This window comes from Bubalus kerabau, chromosome 5, assembly GCF_029407905.1.
Source record: "Bubalus kerabau isolate K-KA32 ecotype Philippines breed swamp buffalo chromosome 5, PCC_UOA_SB_1v2, whole genome shotgun sequence".
Lineage (NCBI taxonomy): Eukaryota > Metazoa > Chordata > Mammalia > Artiodactyla > Bovidae > Bubalus > Bubalus kerabau.
In genome coordinates this window covers 50,752,238-50,771,950 of record NC_073628.1, presented here as the reverse complement: position 1 = coordinate 50,771,950, position 19,713 = coordinate 50,752,238, and the positions used below count along the sequence as shown (strand labels likewise).

The following is a 19,713-nucleotide window of genomic DNA, read 5'->3' as shown; positions in this document are numbered from 1 at the left end:
ATTGCTCTAGGTATAATATTATACATACATAGCTTATTGCAGTCTCCTGGTGTTGACATTTTACCAGTTCAAGTGAAGTTTAGAATCTTAGTTCTCTTTGCCAAGACCCATTTCTGACATTATTATCTTAACTATTTTCTCAGTGTACATTAAAAACTACTTTAAGTACTATTATAAGTTTTGCTTCAGTTGTAAAAAAAATTTAGAAAACTCAAGAGAAGTAAAATCTACTGCATTTATCCATGCTTTCACATTTCCAATTTTTTCTTATCATTTCCTTTTCACCAAGGAGAAATTCTTTTAGCTATTCTTTTAGGGTAGATCTACTGGTAACAAAACGTCTTTGTTGTTGTCCAGTTGCTAAGTCATATCTGACTCTTTGCGACTCCATGAACTGCAGCACACCAGGCTTCCCTGTCCTTCACTATCTCCTTGAGTTTGCTCCAACTCATATCCATTGAGTCAGTGATGTCATCCAACCATCTCATCCCCTGTTGCCCCCTTCTCCTCTTGCCCTCAGTCTTTCCCAGCATCAGCATCTTCTCCAATGAGTCAGCTCTTTGCATCAGGTGGCCTAAGTATTGGAGCTTCAGCTGCAGTATCAGTCCTTCCAATGAATATTCAGGGTTAATTTCCTTTAGGATGGATTGGTCAGATTTCCTTGCAGTCCAAGGGACTCACAAGAGTCTTCTCCAACACCACAGTTCAAAAGCATCAATTCTTCAGCGCTCAGCTTTCTTTGTAGTCCAACTTTCACATCCATACATGACTACTGGAAAAACCATAGCCTTGACTAGACAGACCTTTGTTGGTAAAGTAATGTTTCTGCTTTTCAATATGCTGTCTAGCTTGTCTTGGTTGCTTTTTAAATATGCTGTTCAGATTGGGTAATTTCTATTGTGCTATGTTCAAGTTCACTCATTGTGTATGTCTTCTATCCTCTCTATTCTGCTTTTGAACCCATCTATTGAATTTTTTAGTTTGGTTATTGTATTTTTAAGTTATAAAATTTCTAGCTGCTTGTTCTTTATAGTTTTCTTTGCTAAAACATTCTAATTTGTTTCAAGCATGTTTGTAATGGCTCATTGAAGCATTTTTATAACAGCTACTTTAAACTCCTTGTCAGGTAATTCTAACATCTATATCAACTCAGTGCTGGTGTCTCTTAATTGATTTTTCTCATTCAAGTTGAGATCTTCCTTGTTTTTGCTATGATGAGTGAGTTTTTTTTAAACTTAAACCATTTTGGGGTATTGTGATGTGAATCCACAGTTTATAGAAATCCTGTGTTTTAGCATTCTTCTTCTGGCAATGCTCCAGCAAGGAAATGTGGAATGGCACCTCATTGCTGCCTTGTTGTACTGAAAGTCCAGGTCTTCACTTGGCATCAGCTTGTAACTGGGAGGAGGTCAGTGTTCCTTGTTACTGCGGAGTGGCAGTGGGAGCTCAGGATCCGCACATCTTTCACTGGCACCACATTGACCAAAGGGGCACAGATGCCACATGACTGCTTCTCGCATGGCCTTCAGCAGTACTGTGCTGAGGGAAGGAGCCCTGTTACCACAGAGGTGGTGAGTGTTCAGACCCTCGTTAGGCTTCCCTAGACACCACTGCAGAGAGAAGGATGCCACATCACCAGCAGAGGCACAGAGAAGCCCAGGTTCTGCTACGGTCGCCCCTGACATCACGGACTGCGTTTCCACTCAGTCTGCTCTGACTCCCCTGAGGCTGGGGCCTGGACTACCTCATTACAGAAGGCGAGGGTGGAACCGAGGCTGTCTACTGGGTCTGCTGGTGAAGTTGGTTTGCAGCTGTAGTCCTTTTCCATGCCCTTTGGCTAGAGTCAAGCAGTTATTATCAAAAAGTGTTTAATCTTTGTGGGCTGTCTTTCTTCAGGTCTTTCAGTTGCAAGGAAGAGGCCTTCTTCCTCTTTTGGTTTGTTTGTGCCCACTGGAGAGTCAGGCCTGTGGGCTTCTCTGTTATCTAGTCTATGATATGAGAGGCAAAAAGAAATTCTAGGAATTCAACACCATGTTTGCCTTGGGATCCAAGGTCCTAGTTGGTCTGTCTTTTCTCTCCACTTCTCAGTCTTATGTTGTTTTATAAATAATGTCCAGGATTTCTAGTTGCATTTAGCAGGAGGAATAGGGGAAAGTACATTGACTCCACCTTTCCAGAAGAATAAATCTCAAATGCATATTTTATATATACGTATATAATTATAGTTTTATAATTTTAGAAGGAAAAGAAAATGCACCATTTTAAAAAAGGAAGCAATTTCAAAAGAAAGTTTTGCCAGAGTTTTTTAAGGCAAAATGTTGTAAAACGTATCCTTAAGGTATTTTAGGGAAATAAGGTTGTGAAGAGAATAAATAAATGAAGAATTTCAAAGAAGGAAGCAGTAGAGTGAACTAGCAGCAACAAAAGCACGTTTGCCACAAGGTATCATTTTCTGGTTAGAAAAAATGACATCAGTTCAGTTCAGTCGCTCAGTCCTGTCTGACTCTTTGTGACCCCATGAATCACAGCATGCCAGGCCTCCCTGTCTATCACCAACTCCCAGAGTTTACTCAAACTCATGTCCATCGAGTCGGTGATGCCATCCAGCCATCTCATCCTCTGTCGTCCCCTTCTCCTCCTGCCCCCAATCCCTCCCAGCATCAGGGTCTTTTCCAATGAGTCAACTCTTCGCATGAGGTGGCCAAAGTATTAGAGTTTCAGCTTTAGCATCAGTTCTTCCAGTGAACACCCAGGACTGATCTCCCTTAGGATGGACTGGTTAGATCTCCTTGCAGTCCAAGGGACTCTCAAGAGTCTTCTCCAACACCACAGTTCAAAAGCATCAGTTCGGGGGACAGTCCTAAGATGGCGGAGGAATAGGACGGGGAGACCACTTTCTCCCCCACAAATTCATCAAAAGAACATTTAAACGCTGAGTAAATTCCACAAAACAACTACTGAATGCTGGCAGAGGACATCAGGCACCCAGAAAAGCAGTCCATTGTCTTCGAAAGGAGGTAGGAAAAAATATAAAAGACACAAAAAGAGACAAAAGAGGTAGGGACGGAGCTCTGTCCCAGGAAGGGAGTCTTAAAAAGAGAGAAGTTTCCAAACACCAGGAAACACTCTCACTGCCAAGTCTGTGGTGAGACTTGTAACCACAGAGGGCAACATAACAGGGAGGAAAACTAAATAAATAATTAAAACCCACAGATTATGAGCCCAACCGTAACTCCCCATGAGCCCAACGATAACTCCCCCAGCGGAGAAGCAGCGCAGACGCCTGCACCCCCCACTAGCAAGCGGGGGCTGGGCAGGAAGGTGCGGGCTGCATTGCTTAGAGTAAGGACCGGGCCTGAATGCCCCGAGGGAAATCTGAGCGAACTAACTTGGGCTAGCAAACCAGACTGTGGGATAGCTACCACGCGAAAAGCCCTAACCTAAGACATCGCCAGGCCCGCTCACAGAACAAAGGACTGAACAGAGATTGGCAGCTGCAGACCATCCCCCTCTGGTGACAGGCAGCCAGAGCCAGAAGGGGGCAATCGCAGCCCCAGAGAGACATTATCTACCAAACTGCAAGCAGGCTTCTTTGCTGACTAAGACTTCCTGGGGTTCTTGACGGTCAACATCCTTCTGAGAAGGTGCACCGGTAGTACACCCAGGAAACCAAGCGGCAGGGACAGGGGAGGTGATAAGTTGCAGCAACCATGCTCACCAAACACCTCATCACCTGAGCTGCTCGGACCTGGGAAGGGCACCAAACGCAGGCCCAATGGAGTCTGTGCCTCTTAGGACTACCCAGTGCCTGAATCTGAGCAGCTTAGAACTGGGAGGTGCAGGCAGCCCAGGGCTGGCCTCGGACAGTTCCCAGCAGAGCTTCTAGAGCCTGAGCAGTGTGGGCAGGGAGGACACATGCGCCGTGAGCGGGGGCAGGCCCAGTGTGGTTGAGGCACTGCAAGCACACGCCAGTGTTATTTGTTTGCAGCATCCCTCCCTCCCCACAGCGCCACTGAATAAGTGAGCCTAAAAAAGTGTCCACCACTGCCCCCTTGTGTCAGGGCGGAAATCAGACACTGAAGAACCAGCAAACAGAAGAAGCTAAAACATAGGGAACTGCCTTGGAAGTGACAGGTGCAATAGATTAAAACCCTGTAGTAAGTACCAACTACATAGGAAGGAGCCTATAGATCTTGAGAAATATAACCCGGACCAAGGAACTATCCAAAAATGAACTGACCCCACACTGCCCACAACACCACCAGAGAAAGTCCTAGATATATTTTTACTATTTTTACGATCATTCTTTTCTTTAATTTAAAAAAATTTTTAAGTCTTCTATTACTCTTTTAATTTTCATTTTTATAATCTACTATTACTTAGCAAAAAAAAGGCCCTATTTTTTAAAGCAAACTTCATATATATATATATATTTCTTTTTATAATTTTTGACTTTTTTTTCTTCTTTTCTTTAATATTGTATTTTTGAAAATCCAACCTCTACTCTAGATTTTTAATCTTTGCTTTTTGGTATTTGTTATCAATTTTGTACCTTTAAGAACCCAATCTTCCGTGCCCATTTTTACTTGGGAGCGAGATTACTGGCTTGACTGCTCTCTCCCTCTTTGGACTCTCCTTTTTCTCCACAAGGTCACCTCTGTCTCCTCCCTCCCCCTTCTCTACTCTACCCAACTCTGAATCTCTGTGTATTCCAGATGGTGGAGAACACTTAGGGAACTGATTACTGGCTGATCTGTCTCTCTCCTTTTCATTCCTCGCTTTTATCCTCCTGGCCACCTCTGTCTCCTTCCTCCCTCTTCTTTTCTCTGTATAACTCCGTGAACATCTCTGAGCGGTCCAGACTGTGGAGCACACATAAGGAAGTGATTACTGGCTAGCTTGCTCTCTCTTCTTTTGATTCCACCTCATCTCATTCGGGGTTACCTCTAACTCCCTCCTCCCTCTTCTCTTCTCCATGTAACTCCGTGAACCTCTCTGGGTGTCCCTCACTGTGGAGAAACTTTTCATCTTTAACCTAGATGTTTTATCAACGGTGCTGTATAGGAGGAGAAGTCTTAGGACTACTGTAAAAATAAGACTGAAAACCAGAAGCAGGAGGCGTAAGTCCAAATCCTGAGGATACCAGAGAACTCCTGACTCCAGGAACATTAATCAACAGGAGCTCATCAAACACCTCCATACCTACACTGAAACCAAGCACCACCCAAGGACCAACAAGTTCCAGAGCAAGACATACCACGCAAATTCTCCAGCCACACAGGAACGCAGCCCTGAGCTTCAATATGCAGGCTGCCCAAAGTTACTCCAAAACCATTGACATCTCATAACTCATTACTGGACACTTCATTGCACTCCAGAGAGAAGAAATCCAGCTCTACCCACCAGAACACCGATACAAGCTTCCCTAACCAAGAAACCTTGACAAGCCACCCATACAACCCCACCCACAGCGAGGAAACTCCACAATAAAGAGAACTCCACAAACTGCCAGAATACAGAAAGGCCACCCCAAACTCAGCAATATAAACAAGATGAAGAGACAGAGGAATACCCAGCAGGTAAAGGAACAGGATAAATGCCCACTAAACCAACAAAAGAGGAAGAGATAGGGAATCTACCTGATAAAGAATTCCAAATAATAATAGTGAAAATGATCCAAAATCTTGAAATCAAAATGGAATCACAGATAAATAGCCTGGAGACAAGGATTGAGAAGATGCAAGAAGGGTTTAACAAGGACCTAGAAGAAATAAAAAAGAGTCAATATATAATGAATAATGCAATAAATGAGATAAAAAACACTCTGGAGGCAACAAATAGTAGAATAATGGAGGCAGAAGATAGGATTAGTGAATTAGAAGATAGAATGGCAGAAATAAATGAATCAGAGAGGAAAAAAGAAAAACGAATTAAAAGAAATGAGGACAATCTCAGAGACCTCCAGGACAATATTAAACGCCCCAACATTCGAATCATAGGAGTCCCAGAAGAAGAAGACAAAAAGAAATACCATGAGAAAATACTTGAGGAGATAATAGTTGAAAACTTCCCTAAAATGGGGAAGGAAATAATCACCCAAGTCCAAGAAACCCACAGAGTCCCCAAACAGGATAAACCCAAGGTGAAACACCCCAAGACACATATTAATCAAATTAACAAAGATCAAACACAAAGAACAAATATTAAAAGCAGCAAGGGAAAAACAACAAATAACACACAAGGGGATTCCCATAAGGATAACAGCTGATCTTTCAATAGAAACTCTTCAGGCCAGGAAGAAATGGCAGGACATACTTAAAGTGATGAAAGAAAATAACCTACAGCCCAGATTACTGTACCCAACAAGGATCTCATTCAAATATGAAGGAGAAATCAAGCTTTACAGACAAGCAAAAGCTGAGAGAATTCAGCACACCAAACCAGCTCTTCAACAAATGCTAAAGGATCTCCTCTAGACAGGAAACACAAAAAAGGTGTATAAACTCAAACCCCAAACAGTAAATTAAATGGCAACGGGATCATACTTACCAATAATTACCTTAAACATAAATGGGTTGAATGCCCCAACCAAAAGACAAAGACTGGCTGAATGGATACAAAAACAAGACCCCTATATATGTTGTCTACAAGAGACCCACCTCAAAACAGGGGACACATACAGACTGAAAGTGAAGGGCTGGAAAAAGATATTCCATGCAAATAGAGACCAAAAGAAGGCAGGAGTAGCAATACTCATATCAGATAAAATAGACTTTAAAACAAAGTCTGTGAAAAGAGACAAAGAAGGACACTACATAATGATCAAAGGATCAGTCCAAGAAGAAGATATAACAATTATAAATATATATGCACCCAACATAGGAGCACCGCAATGTGACAAATGCTAACAAGTATGAAAGGGGAAATTAACAATAACACAGTAATAGTGGGAGACTTTAATACCCCACTCACACCTACGGATAGATCAACTAAACAGAAAATTAACAAGGAAACACAAACTTTAAATGATACAATAGACCAATTACACCTAACTGATATCTATAGGACATGTCACCCCAAAACAATGAATTTCACCTTTTTCTCAAGTGCACATGGACACTTCTCCAGGATAGAACACATCCTGGGCCATAAATCTAGCCTTGGTAAATTCAAAAAAATTGAAATCATTCCAAGCATCTTTTCTGACCACAAGGCAGTAAGATTAGATCTCAATTACAGGAGAAAAACTATTAAAAATTCCAACATACGGAGGCTGAACAACACGCTACTGAATAACCAACAAATCACAGAAGAAATAAAAAAAGAAATCAAAATACGCATAGAAGCAAATGAAAATGAAAACACAACAACCCAAAACCTGTTCAGTTCAGTTCAGTTCAGTTGCTCAGTCGTGTCCGACTCTCTGTGACTCCATGAATCACAGCACGCCAGGCCTCCCTGTCCATCACCAACTCCCGGAGTTCACTCAGACTCACGTCCATCGAGTCAGTGATGCCATCCAGCCATCTCATCCTCTGTCGTCCCCTTCTCCTCCTGCCCCCAATCCCTCCCAGCATCAGAGTCTTTTCCGATGAGTCAACTCTTCGCATGAGGTGGCCAAAGTACTGGAGTTTCAGCTTTAGCATCATTCCTTCTAAAGAAATCCCAGGGCTGAACTCCTTCACAATGGACTGCTTGGATCTCCTTGCAGTCCAAGGGACTCTCAAGAGTCTTCTCCAACACCACAGTTCAAAGGTATCAATTCTTTGGTGCTCAGCCTTCTTCACAGTCCAACTCTCACATCCATACATGACCTCTGGAAAAACCATAGCCTTGACTAGACGAACCCTTGTTGGCAAAGTAACGTCTCTGCTTTTGAATATGCTCTCTAGGTTGGTCATAACTTTCCTTCCAAGGAGTAAGCGTCTTTTAATTTCATGGCTACAATCACCTTCTGCAGTGATTTTGGAGCCAAAAAAAAAAAAAAAGTCTGCCACTGTTTCCCCATCTGTTTCCCATGAAGTGATGGGACCAGATGCCATGATCTTTGTTTTCTGAATGTTGAGCTTTAAGCCAACTTTTTCACTCTCCTCTTTCACTTTCCTCAAGAGGCTTTTTAGTTCCTCTTCACTTTCTGCCATAAGGGTGGTGTCATCTGCATATCTGAGGTTATTGATATTTCTCCCAGCAATCTTGATTCCAGCTTGTGTTTCTTCCAGTCCAGTGTTTCTCATGATGTACTCTGCATATAAGTTAAACAAGCAGGGTGACAATATACAGCCTTGACGTACTCCTTTTCCTATTTGGAACCAGTCTGTTGTTCCATGTCCAGTTCTAACTGTTGCTTCCTGACCTGCATACAAATTTCTCAAGAGGCAGATCAGGCGGTCTGGTATTCCCATCTCTTTCAGAATTTTCCAAAACCTGTGGGACACTGTAAAAGCAGTGCTAAAGGGAAAGTTCATAGTAATACAGGCATACATCAAGAAATAAGAAAAAAGTCAAATAAATAACCTAACTCTACACTTAAAGCAACTAGAAAAGGAAGAAATGAAGAACCCCAGGGATAGTAGAAGGAAAGAAATCTTAAAAATTAGGTCAGAAATAAATGCAAAAGAAACAAAAGAGACCATAGCAAAAATCAACAAAGCCAAAAGCTGGTTCTTTGAAAGGATAAATAAAATTGACAAACCATTAGCCAGACTCATCAAGAAACAAAGGGAGAAAAGTCAAATCAATAAAATTAGAAATGAAAATGGAGAGATCACAACAGACAACACAGAAATACAAAGGATCATAAGAGACTACTATCAGCAATTATATGCCAATAAAATGGACAATGTGGAAGAAATGGACAAATTCTTAGAAAATTACAACTTTCCAAAACTGAACCAGGAGGAAATAGAAAATCTTAACAGACCCATCATAAGCATGGAAATTGAAACTGTAATCAGAAATCTTCCAGCAAACAAAAGCCCAGGTCCAGATGGCTTCACAGCTGAATTCTACCAAAAATTTAGAGAAGAGCTAACACCTATCCTGCTCAAACTCTTCCAGAAAATTGCAGAGGAGGGTAAACTTCCAAACTCATTCTATGAGGCCACTATCACCCTAATACCAAAACCTGACAAAGATGCCACACAAAAAGAAAACTACAGGCTAATATCACTGATGAACATAGATGCAAAAATCCTTAACAAAATTCTAGCAATCAGAATCCAACAACACATTAAAAAGATCATACACCATGACGAAATGGGCTTTATCTCAGGGATGCAAGGATTCTTCAGTATCTGCAAATCAATCAATGTAATACACCACATTAACAAATTGAAAAATAAAAGCCATATGATTATCTCAACGGATGCAGAGAAAGCCTTTGACAAAACTCAACATCCATTTATGATAAAAACTCTCCAGAAAGCAGAAATAGAAGGAACATACCTCAACATAATAAAAGCTATATGTGACAAACCCTCAGCAAATATTATCCTCAATGGTGAAAAATTGAAAGCATTTCCCCTAAAGTCAGGAACAAGACAAGGGTGCCCACTCTCACCACTACTATTCAATATAGTTTTGGAAGTTTTGGCCACAGCAATCAGAGCAGAAAAAAAAATAAAAGGAATCCAAATTGGAAAAGAAGAAGTAAAACTCTCACTGTTTGCAGATGACATGATCCTCTATATAGAAAACCCTAAAGACTCCACTAGAAAACTACTAGAGCTAATCAATGAATATAGTAAAGTTGCAGGATATAAAATAAACACACAGAAATCCCTTGCATTCCTATACACTAATAATGAGAAAATAGAGAAATTAAGGAAACAATTCCATTCACCATTGCAATGAAAAGAGTAAAATACTTACTAATACATCTACCTAAAGAAACTAAAGACCTATATATAGAAAATTATAAAACACTGGTGAAAGAAATCAGAGAGGACACTAATAGATGGAGAAATATACCATGTTCATGGGTCGGAAGAATCAATATAGTGAAAATGAGTATACTACCCAAAGCAATCTATAGATTCAATGCAATCCCTATCAGGCTACCAACGGGTATTTTTCACAAGAGCTAGAACAAATAATTTCACAATTTGTATGGAAATACAAAAAAACCTCGAATAGCCAAAGCAATCTTGAAAAAGAAGAATGGAACTGGAGGAATAAATCTGCCTGACTTCAGGCTCTACTACAAAGCCACAGTCATCAAGAGAGTATGGTACTGGCACAAGACAGAAATATAGTTCAATGTAACAAAATAGAAAGCCCAGAGATAAATCCACGCACCTATGGACACCTTATCTTTGACAAAGGAGGCAAGCATATACAATGAAGAAAAGACAAGCTCTTTAACAAGTGGTGCTGGGAAAACTGGTCAAGCACTTGTAAAAGAATGAAACTAGAACACTTTCTAACACCATACACAAAAATAAACTCAAAATTGATTAAAGATCTAAACATAAGACCAGAAACTATAAAACTCTTAGAGGAGAACATAGGCAAAACACTCTCTGACATACATCACAGCAGGATCCTCTATGAACCACCTCCTAGAATATTGGAAATAAAAGCAAAAATAAATTGGACCTAATTAAAATTAAAAGCTTCTGCATAACAAAGGAAACTATAAGCAAGGTGAAAAGACAGCCTTCAGAATGGGAGAAAATAATAGCAAATGAAGCAACTGACAAACAACTAATCTCAAAAATATACAAGCAACTCCTACAGCTCAATTCCAGAAAAATAAATGACCCAATCAAAAAATGGCCCAAAGAACTAAATAGGCATTTCTCCAAAGAAGACATACAGATAGCTAACAAACACATGAAAAGATGCTCAACATCACTCATTATCAGAGAAATGCAAATCAAAACCACAATGAGGTACCATTTCACACCAGTCAGAATGGCTGCGCTCCAGAAGTCTATAAGTAATAAATGCTGGAGAGGGTGTGGAGAAAAGGGAACCCTCTTACACTGTTGGCGGGAATGCAAACTAGTACAGCCACTATGGAGAACAGTGTGGAGATTCCTTGAAAAACTGGAAATAGAACTGCCTTATGACCCAGCGATCCCACTGCTGGACATACACACCGAGGAAAACAGAATTGAAAGAGACACGTGTACCCCAATGTTCATCGCAGCACTGTTTATAATAACCAGGATATGGAAGCAACCTAGATGTCCATCAGCAGATGAATGGATAAGAAAGCAGTGGTACATATATACAATGGAGTATTACTCAGCCATTAAAAAGAATACATTTGAATCAGTTCTAATGAGGTGGATGAAACTGGAGCCTATTATAGAGTGAAGTAGGCCAGAACGAAAAACACCAATACAGTATACTAACGCATATATATGGAATTTAGAAAGATGGTAACCATAACCCTGTATGAGAGAGAGCAAAAGAGACACAGATGTATAGAAGAGTCTTTTGGACTCTGTGGGAGAGGGAGAGGGTGGGATGATTTGGGAGAATGGCATTGAAACATGTATAATATTATATAAGAAACGAATTGCCAGTCCAGGTTCAATGCAGGATACAGGATGCTTGGGGCTGGTGCACTGGGATGACCCAGAGGGATGGTACAGGGAGGGAGGTGGGAAGGGGGTTCAGGATGGGGAACACGTGTACACCCGTGGCGGATTCATGTTGATATATGGCAAAACCAATACAATATTGTAAAGTAATTTGCCTCCAATTAAAATAAATTTAAAAAAAAAGAAAATAAAACAAAAGCATCAATTCTTCAGTGCTCAGCTTTCTTCACAGTCCAACTCTCACATCCATACATGACCACTGGAAAAACCACAGCCTTAACTAGACGGACCTTTGTTGGCAAAGTAATATCTCTGCTTTTGAATATGCTATCTAGGTTGGTCATAACTTTCCTTCCAAGGAGTAAGCGTCTTTTAATTTCATGGCTGCAGTTACCATCTGCGGTGATTTTGGAGCCCAAAAAAATAAAGTCTGACACTGTTTCCCCATCTATTTGCCATGAAGTGATGGGACCAGATGCCATGATCTTCATTTTCTTAATGTTGTGCTTTAGGCCAACTTTTTCACTCTCCTCTTTCACTTTCATCAAGAGGCTCTTTAGCAAAATTAACACCACTTTATAGGTCAAAACACATATCAAAACATGATACTAAATTGTAATAAGTTTCCTTACTTGAGCTTTCAGTGTTTGTAGTTGTCCTTCGTAATTCTGAGTCATTGCTAAGTTACATTTTTCCAAACTGTCCAACTTCTGTCGAAGTAAACCCACCTGCATTAAGAATAAAATTTAATTTTAATTTTTCTAAATTTTGCCTGACAAAATCTTAGAATAGTCATTAATAATTAAATTCACAAAAATCAGATGTTGCTAGGGCTATTCTACTGGGTACACACTAGCACAGTATGGTAGGGATCTTGAGTCTTCTTACTGCACATTAAAGCAAGATTTAAAATCTACTTCACATTGTCTTTTTGGGAGCAGTATGTCATCACTCTTGCAGCAGAACTCCTGCCAACACATTTCAGCCTTTATTTCAGGCTCTGCTGCCTTCAACGGGAGCTCTGTTTTAGTGGTGTTATGGAATAATTGTTACCTTTTTTTTTTAATTAAAAACTAACAAAGTGAAAAGAAAAACAGGACTTCCCTGGTGGTGCAGTGGGTAAGAATACACCAGCCAATGCAGGGAACATGGGTTCGACTCCTGGTCTGGAAAAATTCCACGTGCTGCAGAGCAACTAAACCCCTGTGCCACAACTACCGAACCCACGCTCGAAACCCCGAGCTCTGCAACTGCAGAGCCTCATGCTGCAGTTACTGAAGCCCGTGTGCCTAGGGGCTGTGCCCTGCAACAGGAGCAGACACCGCAATGAGGAGCTGGTGCAGGCAAGAGTAGCCCCTGCTCGCCATAGCTAGAAAAAGCACCAGAGCAGCAAAAAAGACCCAGCAGAGTAAAAAACATAAAAAGACAAAATGTCTAAGAGGAGTTCATAGGGATTTGGCTTACAGAATTTGTCTGCTTAAACAGCACGTGAGGCTTCTTTGCACATCTGGGTTGTGACAGGACTAAAAGTCAGAAAGTAGTCCCTTGCATGTGCAATCTCATGACCTGCCTCTACTGATAACCACGTTAACTGGGCCAAACAATAACATAGTCAACCAAGACAAAAAGTTAAATTCTACTGAGTCCAGCAGAGGTAGAAAAACAGCTGTGGAACAAGTTGACTGTTGATGTTTTAGTTATTAGCATATGATGAGTAAACCTGCCTTATGCCTGGTCCCAAAGAAAATTCACAGACATGAAAGTCCACGTCAGGTGAAGCGTATGACTTTGCTGAACTCTGCAGCAGGCCCGAGAGCACTCAGACATCCCTCTAGCTTCACTAGCTTGGCTGCAAGCAGGCTCCCTGGGCCCAGGACACTCCTCCTAAGCGGTGCACGTGCTCAGTCACTCAGTCAGGTCTGACTCTTTGCAACTCTATGGAGTGTATGTAGCCCACCAGGCTCCTCTGTCCATGGGATTCTCCAGGCAAGAATACTGGAGTGGGTTGCCATTTTCTATTCCAGGGGATCCTCCCAACCCAGGGATCAAACCTGCATCTCTTGTGTCTCGTGCGTTGGCAGGCAGGTTCTGTATCACTAAGCCATGTGGGCACCCAGGCATACATATACCCCCCGCCCTCACCGAACTCCTCGTCTCTTGATCTACAATCAAGGCTTTATCTTTCACTTCTTTTAGGAAAGACTTTTCTAGCAGATGAGAAAAGGCAAATGCTCCTGAACTCTGCCTGCTCCAAAGGCACAGCTCTGATGGCTACTTTGTTTCTGTAGCAACAAAAGCAATGACATCCTTGCTTGAAAACAGTATTCACATACATGTCAAATGTTTACTTTCCTAGATGGCATCTACTGGACTCTGTCTGTTTGCATCGGCAAATGTCTATAGGTTTAGGCTCTGCTTGCCACTTATTTGATAGAACACATACATTTAGCACATTGTGACAGAATTTCAGGGCATTTCAAGCTATTGCTGATACCTATACAAAGTATGAGTAATGAAAAATGCATTCTGACGGAACTAGCACTATTTATAACAGTCTGAGGAATGAACAATTTATTAACACAGCTACACAGTACCTCTTGACCTTTCTGTTCCAGACACGTCTGTGCATTTGCCAACTCTTGATCCCGAAGATCTAATCGTGTCTCCAGAGCCCGCATCTTCCTTTCCCAATCCAATTTTTTGTTGTTTACCATGATGTCAATTTGCTCCATTAATTCCTGAAGCTCTGCTTCACAAGGAGAAGCTCTGGCAATTGTAGAAAAGTGAAATATATTTTAAAAGACTGAAATGTGAGAACAAGAAAACTTATGATTTTGCTTTAAATATCTTGATCATTATTTTCTCAAAATTTTCAATTATTTAAATAGGAAGAATTCTGCAAATTAGAGGTTAACATTTTAAATTAAAACTAAAAGCTAATTTCAGAGCTAACAGAGTACATACTTTTCACTGGCATTTTAAAAAGTACAGCTGTGCCATAATATAATGCAATATATTGATAAAGTTAATATATTGATAGTTATAACCTGCATTTCTTTTCCTATGTATCGCTGGATTACATCAGAAATAAGGCCACAGTAAATAAAGTTAACTTGAAGAATTGATGCTTTTGAACTGTGGTGTTGGAAAAGACCTTTGTGAGTCCCTTGGACTGCAAGGAGATCCAACCAGTCCATCCTAAAGGAGACCAGTCCTGGGTGTTCACTGGAAGGACTGATGCTGAGGCTGAAACTCCAATACTTTGGCCACCTCATGAGAAGAGTTGACTCATTGGAAAAGACCCTGATGCTGGGAGGGATTGGGGGCAGGAGGAGAAGGGGACGACAGAGGATGAGATAGCTGTATGGCATCACCGACTCGATGCACATGAATTTGGGTGAACTCCGGGAGTTGGTGATGGACAGGGAGGCCTGGCGTGCTGAGATTCATGGGGTCGCAAAGAGTCAGACACGACTGAGCTACTGAACTGAACTGAACTGAAAAATAATAAATTTTAGAGTGGGCTAATTCAAGGAGAATTCTAACAAATAATCCCAGGGAATTTGCTCGTGGTCCAGTGGTTAAGAATCCATCTTGCAATGCAGGGGATGCGAGTTTGATCCCTGGCCTGGGAACTAAGATCTCACATACAGCAGGGCTACTAAAGCCCACGAATCACAACTACTGAGACCTCATGCTGCGACTAAGACCTAATGCAGCCAAAAACAAATAAATACATAAATATTTAGAAAATAATTCCATCCTCTTACATGTACATATACATATGCCTATGTGCTTATCATAACCTGAGGAGGTTTGATGGCAGGTAACTGGGGCTTCACAGGGCCTGCCAGGGGCAGAGGAACAGACCCAGGCGCGGCAGGACCAGATTCACAAGCACCTGGGCTACACTGCTGCTCCTTCAGGACAAAAGCTTGATGCCATCTGGCTGGTGATGTCTGCTGGAAGAAAGCTGATTGGGCAGATGTGGGCAGAGTAACGTAAGATTTTAGACAGTGCAGATATTCTTAGTCAGAAAAGTAGGAATAGTTGGTCCTAGGAAGGTCTACGATGTTTGAAACAGGACCCTTGGTGTGAACTAGCATTACTGAGGCTGAGAGTTGCTGAGGTTGTGAGTGCTCCCGGGGCAGGGCTCTCCTTCCAAGAAGCGCAGCACTGCCCAAGGACCTGGTGTCAGTTCACTCATTCAGTCCAGATAAGCAGGTAGACATTGAGGTCTCAGGCTTCAGCTTAAGGCGCACACAAACGCCCAGGTTAGAGAAGCAAGTTGCTTCAGTATCCGCCTGTTCAGTGGTGTGGGGCTTCTGATGTATTTGTGTAGCTGGGAGGAACGCAGGAGAGGCAAGCGTAAAATGACACCATTTCCTCCATTTAGTTTCACTGAATGAGAATTTTAGGGCTAATTAAGGATCATTTAGCATTTTAAAAAACTGAAGCCCAGACCCATCGAGGTCACACACTGATTAATGGAAGAGCCAGAACTAGATCCTAGACAGCTGCTTCTAAATTAAGTGCCTTCCTGTATCCACAGCAAAAGACAGGGTGTTTTTTCTTCTTCCTCTCTCTGTTTAGTTGTGGTTTTGTTTGTAATGTAACATGCAAAGTTGAAAATTTTCATTTTCTCTATTAAAGTGTTGAGGACAGTGGTGATAAGGAACACTGGCAGCAGAGTTGTTGGACTTATTTTGTTACTATTGCAGTTACTGCATCGTCTACATTAACAACATCTTCATGTTTTGAATAAGAACTTCCTTGAAAAATGTAGTACAAATGAGCTCTGTTGCGATAAGGTTTGAAACGGGTACATGAACTCAAAGGACTCAGAACTTCTGGAATCCCTTTCTAAAATACCCAGAGTCAACCTGAACAAGGATATGTCCCTTTGACTGGCTTATTCAACAGCCTTCATACCGGTTGTGGCACCAGAGCGGTTTTAAGTACAAAAATGCATCCTGAAGTCGTCCAGTATTCCTGGGCTAAGGCCCAAAGGCTCTCAGTTTTTACTTAAAACCTAAAACCAGTCTGAGGAGAGGAATTACTAATTCCTCTATGAATAACGTGACTGGATTTTAACTGGAATTCTGATGTGGGGAAAAACAACAGAACAAAAAGAATGGTTTTCACACCATTTTCTTTTTCGTAACAACACGTATCCCCTTTACTGTAAACACAATTGGTTTATTTATTCTGCTGGTGTAAACTCTGAAGGGAAGGGGCTCTGTCAGTCTTCTTCATCACCACCTCACCAAGGCTGGGCACAGCGCCGCAGCAAATGGCAGATGCTCAGTGAATCTCTGAGTCAACAAACAAGTGTTCTCCATTACTATCTCCTGGGCATCTAGGAGGGAGCCATGCCTGTGGGAGTAAAACACAGGCCTAAAGAAGAAAGTGGCATTGCTATGAGCCACTCAACCAATACTGTTAAATAAACGAATGAAGGGTTTATTTCCTGGGTATGATTATGCTATACAAAAGTAAGAATATTAGACTTCAGGGTGGGAGGACTTTTACAAGTCATCTAGTTCAACTACCTACTCAGTGTTTGCACACCTTGCACAGATTGGAGAGAATCATCTATCACACCCCCACTGATCAGATTCAGCAAGTCTAGGACAGACGCCAGGTTCTGCATTGGTAACAAAGGCATCAAGTACATGCCGTTTGGTGTTGGTTAGCCGCTAAGTCGTGTCCGACTCTGGCGACCTCATGGACTGTAGCCCATCAGACTCCTCTGTCCATGGGATTTCCCAGGCAAGAATACTGGAGTGGGTTGCTATTTCCTTCTTTAGGGGATCTTCCCCACCTAGAGATCAGACCCCTGTCACCCTCATTGTAGACGACTCCAGCATTGCAGGCAGATTTGTTAACATTAAGCCACCAGGGAAGCCCCCTCAGTATCAATATTTGCTCCTAAATCTAGTGAACTTTAAAATAAAAGACAAAAGACTTAGTTTAGCCTCCTTCATTGTCTGGACACTAACATTTATATTTTCATTTCTTTCTTTAGCTAAATGCTAACACTATGCTAATTACTCTGCTGTACTTCCTCTCATGAATTCTCACAATATCCCATAAAGCAGATCTTATTCCAACTTTATAAAAGTTGATTGAGGAGCTGAATGAGAAAAAAAATCACTTCTCTAAGGCTTTCAGCACTGGAGACTGGGTGGATTGTGTCTAATACACTACGTAAGACAGGTAAACCCTTGCCCTAACTATTGGCTTTATCCGTGGGAGCAATTCACAAGTGCAAGATTCTGAGAAAGGCTAGAGGTCTAAATGCATTAAGCCAGAAAGGAAGGGGCACACTGAGACTTGTAGGGTAACATACCAGTCTGAGGATCCTAGAGTTAAAAAAAATCAAGACATCATTACTTGGAGATGGAGAGCAAAATAGAAAGCTGATGATATAAACGGAGGAAGTAGGGGCAAGTGTGTCAGGGAGGAACGGCAGGGGGATGGATGTGGAGAGAGGCACTCAGAGAAACAGGAGCTGGGGTAAGACTCATGGACATGCCTGTCACTCCAAAGTCCTTTAACAGTGGCTGAGGGGCTGGTTCTTAAAAGGTAGAACTTAATCAGACAGATAGCTATGGTGACATATGATTTGTTATTAACCCAGGATAATTTTAAAAGTGAAAGGGTAACTACTGATTATTATTTCAGGACAACAGACACAAACAGTGACAGTTCTAGGCAAGCTGAAATGCAGGGCCAGGCCACCCATCAACACCTGGGAAAACAGAAGTGGACATCAGGCTGCTTATTTAAAAAAGACTGAGCTTAGTTCAGGACATGAGAGATATCTGACAGAAATGGATCTTTAGCTTGGGAAAGAGAAGAGGGGATTTGGCTTAAAAGACAAATATAGAAGTCACCATGGAGAAAGGGGAGAGGGGAAACAAAGCAAGGAGAAGGAATAAAGAGGAGACTGCTTCATGCACCGTGGATAAGCCTAAGAAAATGAGTTTCCAAAAAACTGATGAGCAATCTTATCAGATTTTAACCTTTCCAAAATGTTTCAATAAAACTCATTTTTAAATTGTATTAACATATTATTTGTCTTAGGTATATTACTATTATTTAGCTGTACTAAATATATAATGGCACAATATATTCAGAGTAGTAAAGGAAAAAATTTTCAATAAAGAAAACCAACTGGCAGAGTTATCATTCAGAAAAGATACAGAGTTTTCCAGAAAAGCTAAAGGAATTCATCACCACTAAACTGACCTGACAAGAAATGTTAAAGGAAATTCTCTAAGCTGAAAAGAAAGGGCACTGATCACTAACAAGTACACATCTGAAATAATAAATCTCACTGGAAAGGCAAATATATAGCAAAGGTAGTGGGTTAATCACTTATAAAGCTAGCATGAAGGTTTAAAGACACAAACCACAAAAATGTGATTTCAATAATTAAGGGATGCTGCTGCTACTGCTGCTAAGTCACCTCAGTCGTGTCCGACTCTGTGCGACCCCACAGACAGCAGCCCACCAGGCTCCTCTGTCCCTGGAATTCTCCAGGCAAGAACACTGGAGTGGGTTGCCATTTCCTTCTCCAATGCATGAAAGTGGAAAGTGAAAGTGAAGTCACTCAGTCATGTCGGAATCCTAGCGACCCCATGGACGGCAGCCCACCAGGCTCCTCCGTCCATGGATTTTCCAGGCAAGAGTACTGGAGTGGGGTGCCATTGCCTTCTCCTAATTAAGGGATAGACAAGATGAAAAAATGTAAACTGTGACATCAAAAACACGAAATGCAGCAGAGGGAAGAGTATGAAGGTTAAGCTTTACAGTGGTATCAAACAAGTTATTTACAACTTTATATCAATTGTTATAGATATAAATTGTTAATATGCAAACCTCATGGTAACTACAAAGCAAAAAAACTACAGTAAATATATAAAAGGTAAAGAAATATAAGCATACTGGCAAACCTAGATGGCATATTCAAAAGCAGAGATGTTACTTTGCCAACAAAGGTCCATCTAGTCAAGGCTATGGTTTTTCCAGTAGTCATGTATGGATGTGAGAGTTGGACTGTGAAGAAAGCTGAGTGCTGAAGAATTGATGCTTTTGAACTGTGGTGTTGGAGAAGACTCTAAAGAGTCCCTTGGACTGCAAGGAGATCCAACCA

The 19,713-nt window shown here is 41.3% G+C and overlaps 1 protein-coding gene across 7 annotated transcripts in view; it reads right to left on the bottom strand.

Moving 5' to 3' along the window:
- Nucleotides 1-19,713, bottom strand: part of DEUP1 (deuterosome assembly protein 1) — a 149,427-nt gene that overhangs the window by 108,460 nt on the left and 21,254 nt on the right. For all 7 annotated transcript variants that reach the window (XM_055581635.1, XM_055581633.1, XM_055581636.1 and 4 more), the window contains exons 3-4: nucleotides 14,147-14,318; nucleotides 12,185-12,280 (exon numbers count right to left, since the gene is read on the bottom strand). In XM_055581635.1, coding sequence (XP_055437610.1) covers nucleotides 12,185-12,280; nucleotides 14,147-14,318 — 268 coding nt within the window. The remainder of the gene's footprint in view (nucleotides 1-12,184; nucleotides 12,281-14,146; nucleotides 14,319-19,713) is intronic.